Source organism: Petaurus breviceps, unplaced genomic scaffold (assembly GCF_028583685.1).
Source record: "Petaurus breviceps papuanus isolate PSGF00001 unplaced genomic scaffold, PetGlider_PUasm1.0 91041, whole genome shotgun sequence".
NCBI lineage: Eukaryota > Metazoa > Chordata > Mammalia > Diprotodontia > Petauridae > Petaurus > Petaurus breviceps.
Window position 1 is genome coordinate 33953392 of NW_027187400.1, and position 19783 is coordinate 33973174.

The 19783-nt window shown below is 46.2% G+C and overlaps 1 protein-coding gene across 3 annotated transcripts in view; it reads left to right on the top strand.

The window, feature by feature from the left end:
* Positions 1–19783, top strand: part of MEGF6 (multiple EGF like domains 6) — a 372060-nt gene that overhangs the window by 49096 nt on the left and 303181 nt on the right. For all 3 annotated transcript variants that reach the window (XM_069079590.1, XM_069079592.1, XM_069079591.1), the window contains exon 3: positions 1901–2010. In XM_069079590.1, coding sequence (XP_068935691.1) covers positions 1901–2010 — 110 coding nt within the window. The remainder of the gene's footprint in view (positions 1–1900; positions 2011–19783) is intronic.

Genomic DNA, 19783 nt, shown 5'->3' on the forward strand with positions numbered 1-19783 from the left:
GCTGGGAGGGCCTTAGAACAGGGAATGTCAGAGCTGGGAGGGCCCTTTAGAACACAGGATGTCAGAGCTGGGAGGGCCCTGAGAACAGGGAATGTCAGAGCTGGGAGGGCCCTGAGAACAGGGAATGTCAGAGCTGGGAGGGCTGTTTGAACAGAGGATGTTAGAGTTGGGAGGACCCTTAGAACAGGGAATGTCATTGCTGGGAGGGCCTTTTAGAACACAGGATGTCAGAGCTGGGAGGGACCTGAGAACAGGGAATGTCAGAGCTGGGAGGACCCTTAGAACAGGGAATGTCAGAGCTGGGAGGGCTGTTTGAACAGAGAGTGTTAGAGTTGGGAGGACCCTTAGAACAGGGAATGTCATTGCTGGGAGGGCCCTTTAGAACACAGGATGTCAGAGCTGGGAGGGCCCTGAGAACAGGGAATGTCAGAGCTGGGAGGGCCCTTAGAGCACAGAATACCAGACTCCACCCTCTTCTCCTTGGTAGGTGCTATTATTATCCCCATTTTGCTCCCGAGGGAATCGAGGCCCAGAGAAGTGAAGTCAGTTGCCTGGGACGACACAGCTTGGAAGGTGAGAGCCAGGACTCTACCCAGGTCTCCTGAGCTCTGGTCCGGTCCAGCGTTGTCTTCCCACTGGGCAGCTCATCTGCTCCTCCCATTGTCTGCACTCTGGCCCTCAGTGGTTGCTTGTGTTATTTCTCATGTACTTTTGTACATATTAGTCTTGCCACCCAGATGGAGTGTAAGTTCCCCGGAGGCCAGAATGGTGCCTTGTAGGTCTTCTTTGTCCCCCTACAAGCCTTTGGACTTCTAGGTGTTCTGCAAAGAACCCAGGTAATTCTGTCCCAAAACCTGTCCTAATGAGGCCCCTTAGTGGTTGGCTCTTTAGTGCAGGCTGTCCAGAGAGGATGAGGTAGGCTTAGCTCCCGTCCTTGGGGGCCCTGAAATCTAAGGCAGGTACACAGACCCAGACAGAGGGAGCCGTGACTGGGGGCTGGGGGCTTGTTCTGTCCAGGATGCTGGAGCCACTGTGGGGCCTACATGGCAAGACTTCCTTTCGTGGGTCTCCCAAACCATGCGTCTTCCTTGTCCCATTTAGAAGCGGCAGGTTCTGGGAGCACAGGACTGTAGATTTAGAACCAGAATGACATCCGGTGGCCATCTAGTCCAGCAGCAATAAAACCGAATGGGAGAATGAACTTATCAGAAGGAACAGAATGGGAGAGTCTAGCCTTTTGGTAAAACAAAGAAGCAGAAAACCCCAAACCATCCCGGGGGGCAAACCCCAGATCCAAGTAAATAATACATTCTGAGTGGGCCAGACAGATTTCAGGGTAGAATAAAAAGAAATGTAATAATGTTCAATGGGTCATCTAGGTCTTTGGAGCTGGGGGAGAAGCGGCCAGGCTCATTATGGAAAAACTACTGGATTTGGAATTAAAATGACCTGGGTTCAAATCCTGACCCACTCACTAGCTATGTGTTTCTGGGCATGTCCTTTAAGCCATCTGGGTCTCAAATTGTTTGACATTAAAATGAAGGAGTTAAATTAGATGAGTTCTGAGTAACCTCCTTAGCATTGAATCTACCATCTGTGATGCTGATGTGGTCCAAGATCACACGGGAGAAGTGAAGGGCAGAGCAGGGACTCATCAGAGATTCAGGACTGGAAAGGATCTTGTAGCCATGGGGTCCTTTCATTTTACAGATGAGGAAACTGAGGTCTGGATAGACCCAGGGTCACACATCTAATCAGTGTCTGAGGCAGAATTCCAATTTCCGTGGTCTATCTGCTCCCTTGCCCCTTTGCCCTTTGAGTCCAGCTGCCCTATGCAAGGTAACATTTCTCTCCTTTTCCCCTCATTAACTTTCCCCCTCTTGCTTCTTTTTTTTTTCAGGACTGCTTATTACACAGACTTTCGGCAGGTATACAGCATGGAGTACCACACTGTCTATAAGTGCTGCCCAGGATGGTACCAGCTCAGTAGAGATGAGGGCTGCCTTTACCGTAAGTCCCCCAGCTCCTGCCGCCCGCCCTGGGATCTGGTTCAAATTATCCCTTCTCCCCCTTCTATATCGTGCCCCTCACCCCCTCCACCTCGCAGCTGCAGCAGACACTATAAATCTCCTTCTCATATAAGGCAGTTTCTAATGGGGGGAAAACATTCTCCCCAGCCTCTCCAGACACAGGCAGATATTTTTTTTCCCTGGGCTTTATAGAACTTCCTCACTCCAACATGAAAAGGTTTCCAGGGTCTGTTCACTCACCGACTCGGTTTGCCAAAAACTATTAAAAATAAAATAATAAAACACAGGAGTAAAAGCAAAAAACTCATAAATCCCCCAAACACCCGTCACTGGCAGAAGCTGTGGAAAGAGTAAGCTGGGCTGTGATCAGAGTTGTCACCGTGTAGAACATGACTTCTTGGCTGTGAAGGGAGGGATTCGGCGGTCGGGATATCACCTTGTCCAACAGGCTTGCTCATTCCCGTTTTCCCTCCTTCTCTTCACGTCTTTCAGATGACACCAGGACTCTGGCCTCTCTGAGCTGGGCAGCCTGTTGTGACAGGGCAGACGTGGGCCGGAAGCAGTCTGCAACCCATCAGAGGGGTTCTTGCCTTGGTCTTGCACCCAGGACCCAGGACTCCAGTTACTTTCCTGGAGTTTACTCCCTATTTCCCCTAAGTAACCTTTGAGCCTAGCATGGATAGTGTGATCAATTCCTCTTATAGTTTGGGAGGCAGCAGACAGGGGGCCAAGATGCTTCCATATTACTCCATAAAAAGAAAAATATTCTAAAGGTCCTCCCTTTATTTTCTTGGACTCAGTTCTTCAGAGAGGTTACTGCAGGGAGCCCTAGGTATGGGTCCCCCATAAGGTAGTGCAGTGGAGGGGTAAAGAGTACTGGATTTGGAGTGGGTGGTTTAAATCCCCGTTCTGCCATTTAAGATCTGTGTGCCCTTAGGAAAAAGAAAGGAAAAAGTATGCATTAAGCACTTACAAAAGAAGGAAGCAAGTATTAAGTGCCTTCTGTGTGCCAGGCAGTCTGTTAAGCATTTTACAAATATTCTATCATTTGATCTTTACAGCAACCTATGGGGATAAGTGCTCCCCACTTTACAGTTGAGGAAACTGAGGCAGATAGAGATTTTTGTCTGTTGCCCAGAGTCACACAGACTAATAAGTATGTGAACCCAGATCTTCCTGATTCCAGACCCAGAACTCTATCCACTGTGTCCCCTGGCTGCCTCTTGGGGAAGGGACCTTAAAGGTCATCTCTTTCTGACTCCCTCATTGTTAGAGGAAGAGGCAGCTAGGTGGGCTAGGTGGCTCAGTGGATAGGGAACTGGGTTTGGAAATCAGGAAGACTCATCTCATGAGTTCAAATCTGGCCTCAGACACTTGCTAGCTGTGTGACGCTGGGCAAGTCACTTAACCCTGTCTGATGGTGCACACAGCTCACTTTCCTTATCTGTAAAATGAACTGGAGGAGGAAATGCAAACCACTCCAGCATCATGAAGAGTCGGACAAGACTGAAACGACTGAATGACAAAAATGTTCCAGGCTGTGTGCTCAGCATTGGGGACAAAAAGAAAGACAAAGGACAATCTTTGACCTCCAGGAGCTCACGATCTAATTGGGGAGACAATGAACAAACAAATATTATACAAATAAGCTAAGTATAGGAAATAATCAGCAGAAAGAAGACACTGGACTTCAGAAAGATTGGGAAAAGCTTCTTGGGGAAGGTGGGATTTTAGCTGGGACTTGAAGGAAGCCAGAGAAGTCAGGAAATAGTGATAAGGAGTGAAAGCATCCTGGGCCTGGGAACAACCAATGAAAATACCCAGAGCAGAGTGTCTTCTTGTGCTTGGAACAGCCAAGAGGCCATGAAAGGTAGGAGACAGGTGCCATAGTTTCTGATTAATGTAGCCTCCCTTTCTGGTTATGGACTGGGATGGATGTAGGAAACTTGAGCATGATGATTCTTATTTGAGTGTACTTTTGCCCTTGGAAAAGTACCCTTCCCCCCCCCCCCAAAATGCATGTCTTCTCTTCTCCCCATCTCCCTTCAAATTCTGTGGGCATATGCCCATTGTTTCCTGATAACACTATGCTTTAGGACTTAAATGCTACTAGCCGTGAATGCATGAATTAATGCCTTCTCTGTAAACAGCAGATAAAGCTGTACAGACCCGATTCATGCCCCATGGGATTTTGCTGTCTCCTCCTGATCCTGCTTCAGGATTTCCTTCTCTCTGGTCTCCTGGAATCTTCCTCCTGTGACCTCTGTATTTAAAACAATCTCAGTGCTAGCAGGAACCTCAGAGGCCTTCTAGCCTAATTCACACCTCAAACATGAGTCTATTTTAAGATATCTTGACCAGTAGTCATTAGGCCTCCTTCTAAAGACCCCTATTGATGGAATCAATAAGCATTTATTAAATGTCTGATGTGTGCCAGGAGCTGTGCTAGACAAAGATAAAAAGGGACAGTTCCTGCCTTCAAGGAGCTGACATTCTATCAGTGAAAAAACATATGCACACTGAAGTACATGCAAAATAAATCCAGGGTGATTTTTGATGGGGAGGCACTAGCAGTGGGAAAGGGAAGGTTGTATGAAGGAGGTATGATTCAAAAGAAGCTAGGCTTTTTAAGAGGCAGAGGTGAGGAGGGAGGGCATTCCAGGCATGGGGGGGGGCAGTTGGTGCAGAGACACTGAGATGAAATGTTGGGTGTGAGAATTAGCCAGCAGGACAGTCTAGCTAGAATTTAGCATGCAAGAAAGAGCACCAAGTCAGTTGGGACAGGAAGCTCGGACTGGGTTATTAGGGCATGAAATGACAAATAGAAGTTTAAAAAATCTTTGAGGTAACAGAGAAGCATCAGAGTTTTCTGGGCAGGGGAATGATGAGGTAGGATCTGTGTTTTGGGAGTATCATTATGGTCCCCATGTGGAGGATGGCTTAGAAAGGGGGAAGACTCAAGGCAAAAAGATCAGTTAGGAGGTCAATGTAGCAGTCCAGGCGAAAGGCAAGAAGAGAAAATGAGGCAGGTGTGAGAGATGTTGTGCTATGGCAAGGCTGAGGAAGAGAGAGAAGCCTCACTCACTTGTAACTCCAGGCCTCTTACTCCACTTTTGAGCATCTCTGATTGTTAAGGAGGTCTTCCTGAAAGCAAACCTCTATTCCACCCCTTACTCGGGCTTCTGCCCTCTGGGGCCAAGTGCAAAGCCAATCCTTCTTCCACAAGGCAGCCCTGAGATACTTGAAGAGAGCTGTCATGCCCCCTCCTGTGTCCTCTCTTCACCAGGCTAACCATCCTCATGTGGCACCAAGGCCCTTACTCATCTCTGAACATTATCCATTTTTCCAATGCCTTACTTAAAATCCGGTACCTGGACTGAGCACAGCTATCATCTGAGTGGGGCAGAGGATGGATGTGCTATCATCTCTTTCCTTTTGGATATGATGTCTCCTTTAATGCAACCTAAGACTACATGGGCTTTTTTGGCCGCCATCTTGTATTCTTGACTTATATTGAGCCTGAATGGCCAGACCTCCCCTGTATTGTCCTCTAAAGTTGGGGAGACAGTTTGGTCCAGTGGAAAGATCATTGGCTTTAGAGTCAAAAGACCTGGCTCTGCTCTTTACTTGTGTGACCTTGAGTAAGTCACTTAATCTCTGAGCCTCAGTTTGTCTATCTGTAAGATGAAAAGTTTGGGCTGGATGGCCTTTAAGGTCCCCTTCTAGGTTTAAGCTTATAAAGCAATTTTTAAAAACTTATCTTTTATTTCCACATTGTCTTCATTCCAAATGTATTCCTCCTTTCTCCCCTACCCAAAGAGCTATTCCTGTCCCATCCAGTGGCCTCAGGCAGAGGCTGGCTGACCCCTTACCAGGGATGTTGTTGGGTACAGGTCTTAAGGGCCCTCTTCCACACCTGAAATTCTAGGATACCCAATATTTGGTGATAATCTTGTCTTCAGTTTTCCTTCTGTGTCAAATAAAGATAACCTGGTGTACTCCATAGGGCACTAGGAAATCTGGGTTCAAATCCTGCCTTATACACTTAAAATCTGTGTGACCTTGGTCAAATCACTTGACATCTGTGGGTCTTGGTTTCCTCAACTGTAAATGGAGAGCAGTTGGACTTAATGCCTTCTAAGGCATATTCCTTCAGCTTTAAATGGATGATCTGTGATTGATTTTCTGCCTACCTCATATAATGTGAACATTTTAATAGTGTCATAGATGGTGGCACGGTTCTTACGGGGTCTGGCTAGTTGGGTTCTAATCCCTCTTCTGATAAATGGAGGCTGTTTTTGGAGGTTCCTTTCCCCTGCTCACACAGAGAAGAGTGTGAAACCAGTTAGGTCCTGGTGAAGGGTCTGGGGAAGACAAGACCAGTGTCCCGCGGTGTTCTAGAAATCAGCACATATGTCAATGGGACTGTTCCCCCCTGCTGAGCCAATTGAGTGGTAGGCCTGCCCGTGAAATTAATTACTGCACATTATGTAAAGTGAGCTTGAGCAGGGCGTAAAGATAACTGGAAGACTGGAAATTATTCACTCAGCTTTTACCAAGCTATGCTTCTGCTTCCTGGAAGAAATGGCCAGCCCGGCTGGACGGAGGCCTCCTGATTCTGGCTAATTTCATGGTTAGGAATTCATACCTCAGCTCATTTTTTAATTAGAATTAGGAGATGTGACACATAAAAGGGTGCATTATAGCTGTGACAGTCAGGGCTGTGCATCAAGAAGACAGCGACCCTAACCCAGGGATTGCCAATTAGCGCCTCCCCATGGGGCAAGTGAAGGGTATTCGGGTCTCTTCCTAACTTGATGCTGGTGCCAAGACTCAGAGTCCAGCTTGCCCTTTCACCCCTTGCCTGGGCTCATGCCAGAAGAATGGACATAAGCTCCTTCTTCTCTTTTTTGATTCTTACTTGTCAGATGGAAGAGAGAGGACCCCTCCGTGCAAAAGGTAACTCATGGAGGTGGTGGGGGTGGTGATGGTGGTGAGGACATTGAACACATCCAGGGAAATCAACAGATATCTTTTTGTCTAAATTCTTTTGGGGTGACTTGGGGTGATGGAGAGGAGGCAAAAAAAGACAGGAGCGATTACTTTCTAGTAAAGGGAATGATTTTATCCAGGGAGGGAGAAAGCAGAGGTGAGAGTACCCTTTGGTGACCAGGCCAAGGGAGCCGCCATAGGGGGTGGGGCATGAATCTTTAGCAGAGTGCTGACTAGCTTTTGTCCATCTCCGCAGAAGTGATGAGGGTGGGGTTAGTGAATGGCTGGGGAATCCATTCCCAGACAACCCCAGCCTCTACTGCCCAGGGAAGTTCCAGGGGCCCCTGCAAACAAAGCTTAGTGCATATTTAGGCCTTCTTAGTAGGCCCATTGCCGATGAGCTGTGAGAACGGGTGTTTTGTGCCTTTATTCTGCTTGGATCTCCGTGCCCCTGATACTTCCTCTGTTAGTTTTTTTTTTGCTTAGGGTGTCTGACAGGGAACAAAAGGGGTCGTGTTTAGTTGGGGGAGGAGTGGGGATGGGGAAGAACAGACATCAAAGCCTGTCATTTCCGTTTGGTGGCCAGGGATTCCAGAGTTGGGCCAAAGGTGGATCATATAACTAGTTCAAAATAAAAATTCGGGTTCAAGTAGGGGGAAGGTGAGGAGGGGAAGGCTGTGGATGGGGGAGGGCAGAGGCCAAGAGGGGAGAGGAAGTGTTAGTTATGTCTAAGAAGGCCAGGATTCTTCTTGGTGTGAGGTAGCCTAATACAGTGGTTCCTTCCATTTCCCATCTCTGTGTCTTGGCCATGTCCCTCCCCATGGGGGGAGGGAATGAACTTCTATCTCATCTCTGCCTTCAGAGGCCCTAGCTTCCCCCAACACTCATCTCGAGGGCCACCCCCTACAGGAAGCCTTTCCTGAGCCTCTCGGCTGCTAGTGTACCTCTTCCCCTCCCTGCCACAACTGCCAAATTAATCCAGATACACTTTTAAATTTAACTTGCATTGTTCACGTTTTCTCCATCACTTTCTAGGCGATCAACACACCGATAAGTCAATCTCTGGTTTGTAGAGTTTGCTGATTTCCCATGGATAAATGCTCACAACTTAACAGTCAACTCTTAAGCAGGCTTCAGTACCTCTGCTCCCTTCCTCTTAATTAGCTTGTGTTGACTTCACTTTATATGTACTTATATGGGTGCCTGCTATTTCACCAAGTTGACTGTTAGCCTTTTGAGGGCAGGAACTCTTTCTTTTTTTGTCTTGTATCCCCAGCACAGTCCATGGCATATAGTAGGTACTTAATAAATGCTGCTGGTTGATTGAATCATAGACTCTGAGAGTTGGAAGGTGGCAGCAAACCATGTACAGAAGGTATCTTTACTGAAACTTATCTGAAAAGTGATTGGTTGGGTGTCATTGGGTATGATGGGTAGGGATTTGAGAGACCTGGTACCAAGTCCCAGCTCCGACCCTCATTGAGCTGTGTGACCTTGGAAAAGCTAGTTTAGACCTCTGTCTACTCTCTCATGATGCCTTGTAGAGGAAGTGTGTGGTGGGTCACATTATAGACTTGCTTGGGGGCTACTGGACTCTTCAGTGGGGCCATGGAAGATGGCATCCCAATGCTTGCAATCTAAGTTGTCTCTCTATTTGGCCAACCCTGAGTGGAATCATATCTGGACAGCATTCCTAGTATCAGTTCAAGGGTGAGCTTTATCTAGCCTGTGGGCATCCTTCCAGGTCAAATTGTTAGCTCCAGCTCTCCAGAAAAGTGGGAAAAGGTACAGTGGGAAAATTAGAGGAAAGAAGAAGGATAAAGGTATGGAATGGCTATCATGATGTTGGATTCCTTAGCCACAAAAAAGGGAGACTCTGCATTACCTTGTTGGAAGAGAGTGCCTTTGTGAGGTTTTCTCTTTGGCCTAGAAGGGCAGCTGGGTGGCACAGTGGATAGAGCACCAGACCTGGAGTGAGGAAGATTCATCTTCATGAGTTCAAATCTGTCCTCATTCACTTACTAACTGTGTGACCCTGGGCAAGTCACTTCACCATGTTTGCCTCAGTTTCCTCATCTGCAAAATGAGCTGGAGAAGGGAATGACAAACCATTCCAGTATCTTTGCCAAGAAAACCCCAAATGGAAGAGATGGTCATGATTGAAGTGATTAACCAACAAAACGGTTGACCAGACATGGAAATAATGAACTCAAGTTGAGTGGAGAGTCTTGGCTCTAAAGAGGTGATACTGTGACGATAGAAGAGGATGATCAAGCCAAGGGGCCACAGGCCTCTAACTGGAAAATCAATCAGTCTAGGAGTTCATAGACAATCTGGTGAAGCCCCTGGGCCTCTTCTCAGAATCATGCGTACAATAAACCACAGAAGGAAACAAAGCAAAGCAGTCATGTTGAAATAAAGTTCATTGACCCCAGTAAAAATCCCTGAGATAATCCAGCCCCCTCGTTTTACAAAAGAGGAAACTGAGGCTCCAAGATTCCATAGGATCATGGATATAAGGCTGGAATGGACCTCTGAAGCTAAATATTCCAATCCCCTCTTTTTACAAGTGGGTAAACTGAGGCCTAGAGAGATTAAATGGCCTGATGGGAAATGAGCGGAGTTGAGATTTATGCTGTGCTTCCTCATTTCCCTATCTAGGTCTCTTCCCACTATGCCCCTCCAAGGGACTTTGAATCTTCCTACCATCCAACCAGGGATCTTTGGCTCTGGCCGTGATTTTTTTTAGCTAATCAAATGATCACTTTAGTCACATAATCAACAATGAACCCAGTATGTCTGTCCATTTTCAGCACTCTGACATCTCTCTAAGTCAAAATTTCCTTTCAAAATGACATTTTATTTGTTCTAATTACATGTAAAAATAATTTTAAATATTTTCATTTATAATGTATATATTATATATAAATTATAATTTGTATTTTAGTTAATATTTTTCTTCTTGAAATATAATACATACATTTAAATATTAAAAAAAATTAAAACTTTGAGTTCTAAATTTTCTCCCTCTCCCTCCCTGAAATGGTAAGCACTTTTTTTTGGAGGGGGGGAACGCAAGGCAATTGGGGTTAAGAGACTTGCCCAAGGTCATACAACTAGTTAAGAGTCAAGTGTTGGGGTGTCTAGGTGGCCCAGTGAATGGAGCACTGGCCCTGGAGTCAGGAGGACCTGAGTTCAGAACAATCTGGCCTCAGACACTTAACACAAAAAAAACTAGCTGTGTGACCGTGGGCAAGTCACTTAACCCCAACTGCCCTCTAAAAAAAAGTTAAAAAATAACAAAGAGTCTGAGGCCAAGTTTGAACTCAGGTCCTCCTGACTTCAGGGCAGGTACTCTATTCACTGAGTCACCTAACTGCCCCAATGGTAAGCAATTTAATTTAGATTATGTATGTGCAATCATGTAAAGCATCAAATCAAAATTTCTTTTTTTTAATTTAAAAAAAATTTTTATTTTACATCATTCATTTCCACAAGATTTTTGAGTCACAAATTTTCTCCCCATTTTTCTCCTAAACACTACCCCAAAACAGTGATCCCACTGAATATCCCCTCCCCCAATCTGCTCTCTCCCATATCTTTCCCCATTCCCCTCCGACTTTCCAGTAGGGCATGGTGGATCTCTATGTCCCAGGGCCCATATATCTTATTTCCCAGTTACATGTAAAATAATAATAATATATATATATTTTAAACATTTGCAAATCAAAATTCCTTAACTTTTCTTGCATCATGCATGCCCTTTGACAACCATCTCAGAATAATGTTTTTAAATAATTGAAGGAATTGTTACATTTCAGTTAGAGGTTAGTGGAAATAAATATGCATTTTTTTCCTATCCAAGTTCAGAAATCCTATGAAATCTATCCATGGACCCCTTTGGGGTGTATGTGTGTGGACCCCAATTGTTGATCCAATGCAACCCTCCTCATTTTCAGAGAAAGAAACTGAGGCCCAGAGAGCCCAAGACCACACAAATATTTAGCAGAACAAGCATTCTTCAAATTCAGGTCCTTTGACTCCCTACCGAGGACTCTAATGTGGGTCCTTTGTTGCATTATAGGCTGAGAATATTTTGATTCCCAGACCCAACAACATTTTTGCAGTTGGCCATCTGTTCTAACCCATACTCAATAAAGAATTCCCACTGGCCAGGTGGTTGTCTGGCCTTTGCTTAAGGCCTCTGGGGAGGCAGCCCCTTCTGCTATGGGCTAACTCAAGTTGTTAGGAAGTACTGCCATCAAGCCTCAGTCTTCCTCTTTTCCATGTGCCTGTCATTTCGACTCCTTGTTCTGATGGGGTTGAGCAGAGCCTGTCTGTTCCCTTTCCCCCCTATCTCTCTTCCCCCCTCCCACAGGACACTCTTTCACATACCTAAAGACAGCTGTGTTCAGTTTTCCCACATCACATCTGGAGTGAGTGAGGAGGGTAGGACCATGTCTGGGAGTCTCTATGTTTATTTCCTGGACTTGGTGCTTGGCTTCTTCCATAGGCCTTTCATTAAAAGTTTGGTTTCAGCACAAGACTGGCTTACAAAAGCTTTCTCATTCCAGAAACGCTATTTGGTCACACTCCCTGAACCTATACACTTGTTTGTTTTTGTTGCATATGTGACCAGAGCGACCATTTGAACAGCCAATAAAGGATTCCTACCAAGTCCTCTCGGGGACTCCATTTGTACCAGAATCAACAAGATTAGGACCTCAACCTGCAGCAGTTCATGAACTTCTTTTTATTTTTTTAAATTTTGATAACTATTTCAGTAGCATTCGTTTCTTTCAGAATCTTACATGTTTTGTTTCATGCACTTAAAAACATGATTCTGAGAATGAGGTCAATAGGTTTCCCCAGACAACCCAGGGGGAATGATATCAGAAAAAGTTAAGAATCCCTGCCAAACCCTGGGTGGCTTCTCTGAGCTCTCCTAGCTCTAAATCTATGGTCTTATGAAGCCTTCTGGGCCTCAGACTTTTTATCTCAAAAATGGAATGAATGACCTAGAGGTTCCTCTTGGTAAATCCCATAAACCTTTAGGTGGATAGGGAAATGGGCTTGACTCTGAACTTTGCTATAGATTGCAAAGTACTGGGGTTGGGGAAAGAAGACAGTACAGTAGAAAGAACATTCATTGCAGTCATTTAACCTGAGTTAAATAGGGCAACTAGGCGACGCTTTGGATAGAGGGCCTGGCCTAGAGGCAGAAAGACCTGAATTCGAATTTGACCTCAGACACTTCCTAGCTGTGTGACGCTGGGCAAGTCACTTACCTGTTGTCTGCCTCATTTTTTCTCAACTGCAAAATAGAGATAATAATAGCACCCACCTGTCAGGGTTATTGTGAGGTTCAAATGAGCAAAGATTTGTAAAGTGCTTAGGACAGTGCCTGACCCTTAGTAGGCACTTAATAAATGTGTCCTCCCTCCATTCATCCTCCCTTCCCTCCCTCCCTTCCTTCTTTCCACCCTCTTTCTTTCCTTTCTTCCTCCCTCCCTTCCTTTTCGCCCTCCTTTCCTTCCTTCCTTCCTTCCTTCCTTCCTTCCTTCCTTTCCTTCCTCCCTTCCTTCCTTCCTTCCTTCCTTCCTTCCTTCCTTCCTTCCTTCCTTCTTTCCTTCCTTCCTTCCTTCCTTCCTTCCTTCCTTCCTTCCTCCCTCATCCTTTCCTTCTGCCCTCCCTCCCCCCTTTCTCTCTCCTTTCCTTTCTTCCTCTCTCCCTCCCTCTTTCCTTCCTCCCTCCCTCCCTTCCTCCCTTTCTCCCTCCCTCCCTCCCTTCTTCCCTCTCTCTCTCCCTCCCTTTTTTCCTCCCTTCTTTCCCTCCCTCTTCCCCCCTCTCATCAGATTCCTTATGCAGTATTTTGCCCTGTAACCTGCACACTATACAAAGCCAGCTGCACAGATCTGCCTCCTAAGTGATGACAGTCCTGGTTCCACCTCTGGCCGAGGTATGTGCCAGAGGGCTGGAGCCCAGCTGTTTGTTTGGTGGGGTGGGTCACCTTAGAGTTAGGCCCTGGGCCAGTTATTTTATCTTTCTGATAACTGATAAATTCCCGGTTAGTTCAGTGTGGAATCTCTCAAGCTGACGATGGGACTGGCTGCCCTGACGCCAGATGCATTCTGGGAGAAAGTGGAAAGGGGGCCCGTGAGGGCACAGACAGACTGCCTGTGTGGGCATGCGTGTGCCTGTGTTCTCTTGTGTTCCCGTCTGCACTCCCAGATGCGGTGTGCTCAGCCTCACTGGGTGCATGCACACGGGTGTGTGCTTCTGCACAGCAGAGGTGGGGGATAACCTCCAGGACGGTCATTTTCATACATGAAAATTTCATTTGGTGGTCTCCAGCCAGCTCAGCACGCGGCTTCCTGCAGGCTTGGGTTTCATCGCCTTCTAGCCATCCGCCTTATTCTCCATGGAGAAGGGCTGGGGGAGGTATGGACGTGTGGCTCTTGCTGTCTGTCTAGTTTCTGTATGCCAGCAAACATTTGCCAAATACCTTGTGTTCAGAGTGCAGGACTGGGCCTGGAGGGAGAAAAGTCCTAGGCAGCATGGTCTGCTCAGTGAATAGCATGCTAGGCTTTGGGCCAGGAGGACCCGGCTTCAAATCCTACTTCTGACAGCTTCCTGGCTGTACCTCTCTGAGCCTTGGTTTACTCATCTGGAAAATGGAGATGTTAGTAATACCTTTCTCACAAGGATACTGGAATTATGAAATGAAATGAATAAACCTCTGGATGTAGAAAATGGATGGAAAATGCCTTCCAACCTCTAGAACACTATGTAGGTGCCAGTTATTTATTGTGAAACATGGTTCCTGCCCTCATGGAGCTTATGGTCTGGCAGTGTAGGTTTCAAGGACTGTTAGGACCATGGACTTGGAAGTTGGCCCCGGGCAGTCTCTTCTTCTGCTGGGGAAGGAACCCACAACACCCTCTGTCTTCAAGTCTCCACTGATCTCATCATGTTCAACAATTGTTTCTTGAAACAAGCTCCATGCTTTGCTGAAGCTGCTGCTTTTGCCCCTGCGTCCCCCACTTACCTGCGAAAGGCAGACGGCCGACTTTCCAGGTACTCTCAGATCTTCTGGTTTCTGGCTTTTCATAGGAGCTCAGGTTTAGGGCTAGAAGGGCCCCAACCAAACCCCGCACTCTACAGACGAAGAAACTCACTCCCAGAGGGAGGAAGGGACAGGTCATCTGGCCAGCAAGTGCCAGTGCTAAGATTGGGACCTTGATTTCCTGAGTCTGAATCTAGTTATACCTGCATTGATCTGCATCATCTCATGTGGTAGGTAGGCAGAGCCTCATTTATTGATTTGATTTCAAGAATCTTTTTTAAAAAATTTGATGAATCTTCTTAGAATCTCTAATTTCTTCTTAGGCTCAGGTCAACCATCACCTCCTATCAAAGGCTTCCCTATATGCCCGGCTGCTAGTGCCTTCCTTCTCCTACCATTCTCTTGTATTTTTTTTTTTTGTCCATCGTCTTTGATCAAGCAACCAGAATTTAGTAAGCTTGGAGATAACAGTGACAGAAGTGAGTAAATCTTTGCCCTCAAGGTGCTTACCTACTGCTGAATCCCATGCGAGGGAAGGAGCAAGGAAGCCTAAAGTCCAGACAGTTACTTGGGTCTCAGCTGGACATAGGGAATGCTGGCCCTTTGGCTGGCTGTCCTGGCAGTCTGTGGAGAGCTCTGGCTTCCTTGTAGACCAGGCCAACTTTGTCTTAGGCAGGAAGGCCATTGGGCTGTCCTTTGGTATATCAGAAAGAGATACTGAGAGGCAGTTTGAATCGTGACCCTGACAAGTGACTAACTTTGTGACTGAGCAAGATACGTCATCTCTCTGGGCCTCAGTTTCCCCATCTGTTAAATGGGAATAAGGCTCCTCCTAACTAAATCACAGGATTGGTGTGAAGGGAAATTCCCCTTTAAAGTCTCGAGCTTCTTGTAAATGTGGGCTATTAATATTATCACATTTTCCTCATCTGTTTCCTATTTGTTTGTCTCATCTCATGTGATAGAGTTCATAGGGAGAAGGGAATAAATATTGATTAAACACCTCTCATGTGCCAGGAACTGTGCTGACCATTTTACAAACATTTTCTCATTTGATACGTTGGGAGGTAGGTACTATTATTAGCACCCATTTTACAGATGAGGAAATTGAAGCAGATAGCAATTAAGGGACTTGCCCAGGGTCACACAGCTAGCAAGTGTCTGAGACTAGATTTGAACTCAGGTCTTCCTGACTCCAAGTCCAGCTCTCTATCCATTGAACCACCTAGCCTTTCACAGGAACATAGGTTTGTAGCTGGAAGTTACTTCAGAGAGTATTGAGTCCAAACCCTCCATTTTACAGTTGATGAAACTAAGGGCCAGGGATTAAAGGAAAAAAAAAAAGACTTGCCTAGGATCACACAGGCCCTATGTCCAAGGCAGGATTCAAGCCCAGGTTTTCCTGACTCTACAATACAGTGCCTTTTCCAGTAGGCTATGCTGCCTTTTCATTAGAGATGGTTCTGGGACAGGTTCCTTCCTAGCCTTGATATCATTCTTTTACCTTATTCTTCAATTTTTCTTGTATCTTTAACATTCAGGAGACTGTAATTCAGGTGGGTAAGGGAACTGCCTTTTCTAGTTGAATAAAAGTACTTGGATTTCAGTTCATCATCTGAATTCTCACTGAATGCATCCTTGGTAAAACTCCCCAGTGGACTGCACTGAAGGGAGTATGGGTATTTCTTCTTGTCCCCACCTGGTTTTGATTTCTTTCACTGCAGTTCTGTTTGGAGAGCTTTTCATTCCATTCTTCCTTCATTTGGAGATTCCCGGCATTAGGTAGGGCGGTGTCTGCTAACCAACTCTCCCTCTTGTGTCTTTCACAGGTCCGTGTTATGTCTGGGTGACTGCTGGCCTCAGCTTTGTCTTTGCTGTGCTTCGTCCCCATTTGATTTATTTGTTGACTTCTCAAGAATTATTTTGAAGTCTTTATTTTGTTTTACGTTGGTTCGTGAAGGACAACAAACTTGTGTCATGTGATTCTGTTTATTTGATTGTATCTTTCTAAGTATTCAGTAGGTGCTAAATTTTTGCACTATACAGTGATATATAGTTTCTACTATTTCCTTGCAAAACTTACATCAAGTTGATTAATCTGAATTCCTTAAAATCATAGATTGGGGCAGCTAGGTGGCACAGTGAATAGAGCATGGGCCCTGGAGTCAGGAGGACCTGAGTTCTAATGTGACCTCAGAAACTTAACACTTACTAGCTGTGTGACTTTTGGCAAGTCACTTAAACCCAGTTGCCCTGCCCTCCCCCCTCCCAAAATAAAAAAAAATAAAAAAAAGATCACAGATTTAGAGCTGGAAGGGTCCTTGGAAGCTATGAAGTCCAATCCCCCATTTTACAGATAAGGCCTGAGGTGAGGCAAAGAGAATTTTTTTTTAAAAGAACTTTTCCAGAGTCAGACAGCTAGTGAGTATCTGAATCAGGATTTGGACCCAGGTCATTCTTATTCCAAGTCTGCCAAACCACCTTAACAGTGAGTTTTCTATATATAGATTTCTCTGTGTGTGTGTGTGTGTGTGTGTGTGTGTGTGTGTGTGTGTGTAATTTTTACTAGTTTGTCATTTTCTCGATGCTTTAATTTGTGCATTTTCACGTGAGGAATAAAGGTAGCAGGGACTACTTTTGTGTTCTTGTCACAAGCTGCACAAGCTGCACCATGCTCTGGTGTGGCCTGAGGCAGATTGAAATATAATTGGAAAATAGTAAAAAAAATAAACAAACATACAATAAAACATAGATAATATTACATTTTATAATTAAGTTACTCTATGACCCAAAGGGATTCTTACAAACTTGGTAAGGCCTATCTTTATTTCGGTTACTATGATGATGAAAGGAGGAAGATAACTTCTTTGTTCCTTCTCCCATGTTGCCATCACCCCTTGTAGCTTTGGACAGTCTTAGGAGTATTTTCTTAGGGACAATGACCTGAGAGCATCTATGAACCCTGCCTTCCCTGTCTCACCTGGGAGCCAGTCCAGATTTCTGTGACAGTCAGGGGAGGGGGCCCAGAGCCTGCCCACAGGTACTCTGGCAGCTCTGACAGTCCCACACCTCAGTTCCTGGATGAAGACACAAAGGTGTTGATTTCTTTGCTTCCCAGGGCCCAGACTCCCTTGAAACTGCACGCCTGGCTTCAAGCAAAGATCCTTAACTCTTTGGCAGGGCAATACTCTCAGCAGCCTGGCCTCTCTCGGGGAGGAAGCCCTGGCCTTGGTTCCATCAGATAGAAGAGAGTTAGGTATTCACACACACCCCTTCCCACTCCACCCCCTTTTCATTCCTGGAGCTGAATGCTGCCAGGAAAACTGGTGGGGAGCTGTCCCTTTCTGAATTCCAGGACTAACCCCTGCACATATCCAGATTCCCCACCAGGACATCCCCCAGGCAAATATTCTTTCCATCCAGGGACATTGCTGGCACAACATCCCCTTCCCCCTTTCCTGAGGGATCAGAGCTTGCAATTTGAACTGGACAGGAAGTTCTCTTTGGGGTGTGAATCCCTTTTCTGTATGCCCCTTCCCTGGAGAAAGCCAGCCTCTCAGGTGTCAGTCAACACCAGACAAAACCATTGTCGGGCAATGAACCCCTTTTCTGTGTGTGTGTGTGGGGGGGTGGAGGGGATTTCTCTGACCCCACAGAAGGTTGACTTTGGCCTGCTCTCTCCCCTCCCCCGCCCCGCCCCAGGTTACCTGATTCCTAGAAGAGGCTAAGCTTGGGTTAACAGGGACAAATTGGACTTGAGAAGATGCTTTTCATCACGTTCTGATTAGGTCCCTGAACAAGGAATGGAACTTCAATGCCCCCTTTGTCATCCTGAAGTTCCCTGAGCTTGTCATTCACAGCCTTAGGGTGGTCAGGGTCTGTGGATGCTGTCTGGCCTGCCTTCCCCCCACACCTGACTCAGGCCTGCTGGGTCTGCCTGCCCCAAGTCTCTCCCCACTCCACTCAGCAGCCCAAGAGATTCTTCTAAAGTGCAGCTCTGATATTCATTCCACTCCCGAGGTTCCCTGTCTCCTCCAGGATCAAATTTCAAATCCTTGATTTGGCGTTCAAGCCCCTCACCACCTGCCTTTCCAGAGTTCTTACACCTTACATACTCCGTGTATCATTCTTTGATCTAGTGACCCTGGTCTCTGGACTCATTGTCGAATGAGACAATGCAGTCCCCAAACTCTGGACTTGTCTTGAAAGCAGGGACTGTTTTTTATCTTTCTTTGTGTCTCCAAAGAGTAACACAACCCCCGGCATGTAGTAGGTGCTTATTAAATGCCTGTTGACTTGACACTTCCCATCCCCTCTACCCTAAAACTGAATTCAGATCATTTTAGGTCCCTGGGTCACAAGTTCCTAAAACCAGGATTTGTTCCCTATTGGTAAAGTCCATGGCATCTGGGTGGCACAGTGGGTAGCATTCCAAGTCAGAAATCCGGAAGACCTGAGTTCAAATGTGACCTCAGTCACTTACTAGCTGTGGGACCCTGGGCAAGTCACTTAACCCTATTTGCCTGAGTTTCGTTATCTATAAAAAGAGCTAGAGAAGGAAATAACAAACCACTCCAGTATTTCTGCCAAGAAAACCCCAAATGGGGTAACATAAAGTCAGATAGGACTGAAAAGTGACTGAGTGACCAACCTCTGTCTCCAAAATGTCATAGGGTCACGGATCTACAGCTGGAAGTGACCTCAGAGACCATCTCATTCCAATCTCTCATTTTGTACATGAGGAAACAGAGGCCCAGGGAAATTATGTGACTTGCCCGAGGCAGCTTAGCTCATAAGCTTCAGAGCTGGGATTGGAATCCAGGTCCTCTGACTCAATAGCATCCATCATAGGAGAACAGAACTAGGGCTGGCAAAACCTTCAGAGGTGATCTCGTCTACCCTCCTCAGTTCTACAGCAGAAAAACAGGCCCCAGAGTGACTCGGCCAAAGTGACCCAGCCCTCTCTCCACTCCAGTCCTTGGCTCCCAGCTGCTACAAGGCCATGGGGCTCCACCTCCCAAATCCTGCAAAATTTCCCATGCTCCTCTCAGAAGTGGGGGCAGTGTACCAGAAGGACCATGTCAGGAGTTCAGAGAGCGTGGGTGGGTTAGGGGGGCCCAATTGTGTTTGTGGAGGAAAGGAGCTAATATTTAACACCTAAAGAAAGAGAATGACAGGAAACTTGGTAATGGTTGTTATTTCTGGGTGATTCGGCCACCTCATAATAGGAGTGCACGAGATTAAAATGGAAAAAAAAATCCAAACCCCCCGGCCCATAGAATATTGCCTGAGTGGCTCTGGAGGTGGGAGGCTTGCTGTGTTATTGTGACCCTTCTCCCTGCCCCACCATGGTTTGTGGAACTCGGCACATCTGCTCAAATTCATTAAAGAATCTCTGATTTGGAAGAAAACTCAGGGACCATCCAAGCCCCAGGCAAGACGCCCCTCTTCTGCATCCCAGGGGTCCATCTTAGTCTGAGTATCTCTGACAAGAGAGTCTTCTAGCCTGTGAGGCATCCCCTGGCATCACAGACCGGTAGCGTTGACAGGGTCCTTGGAGATTGTAGAATCACAGCTCTGGAACAGGAAAAGTTCTCCACTGAAGGTCATCTCATCAGTCAGTCAAGAAGCATTTGTTAAGCATTCCATGTCCCTGTCCTCTAGGAATTCACTATCCAAAGGGAGAGACAGAGTA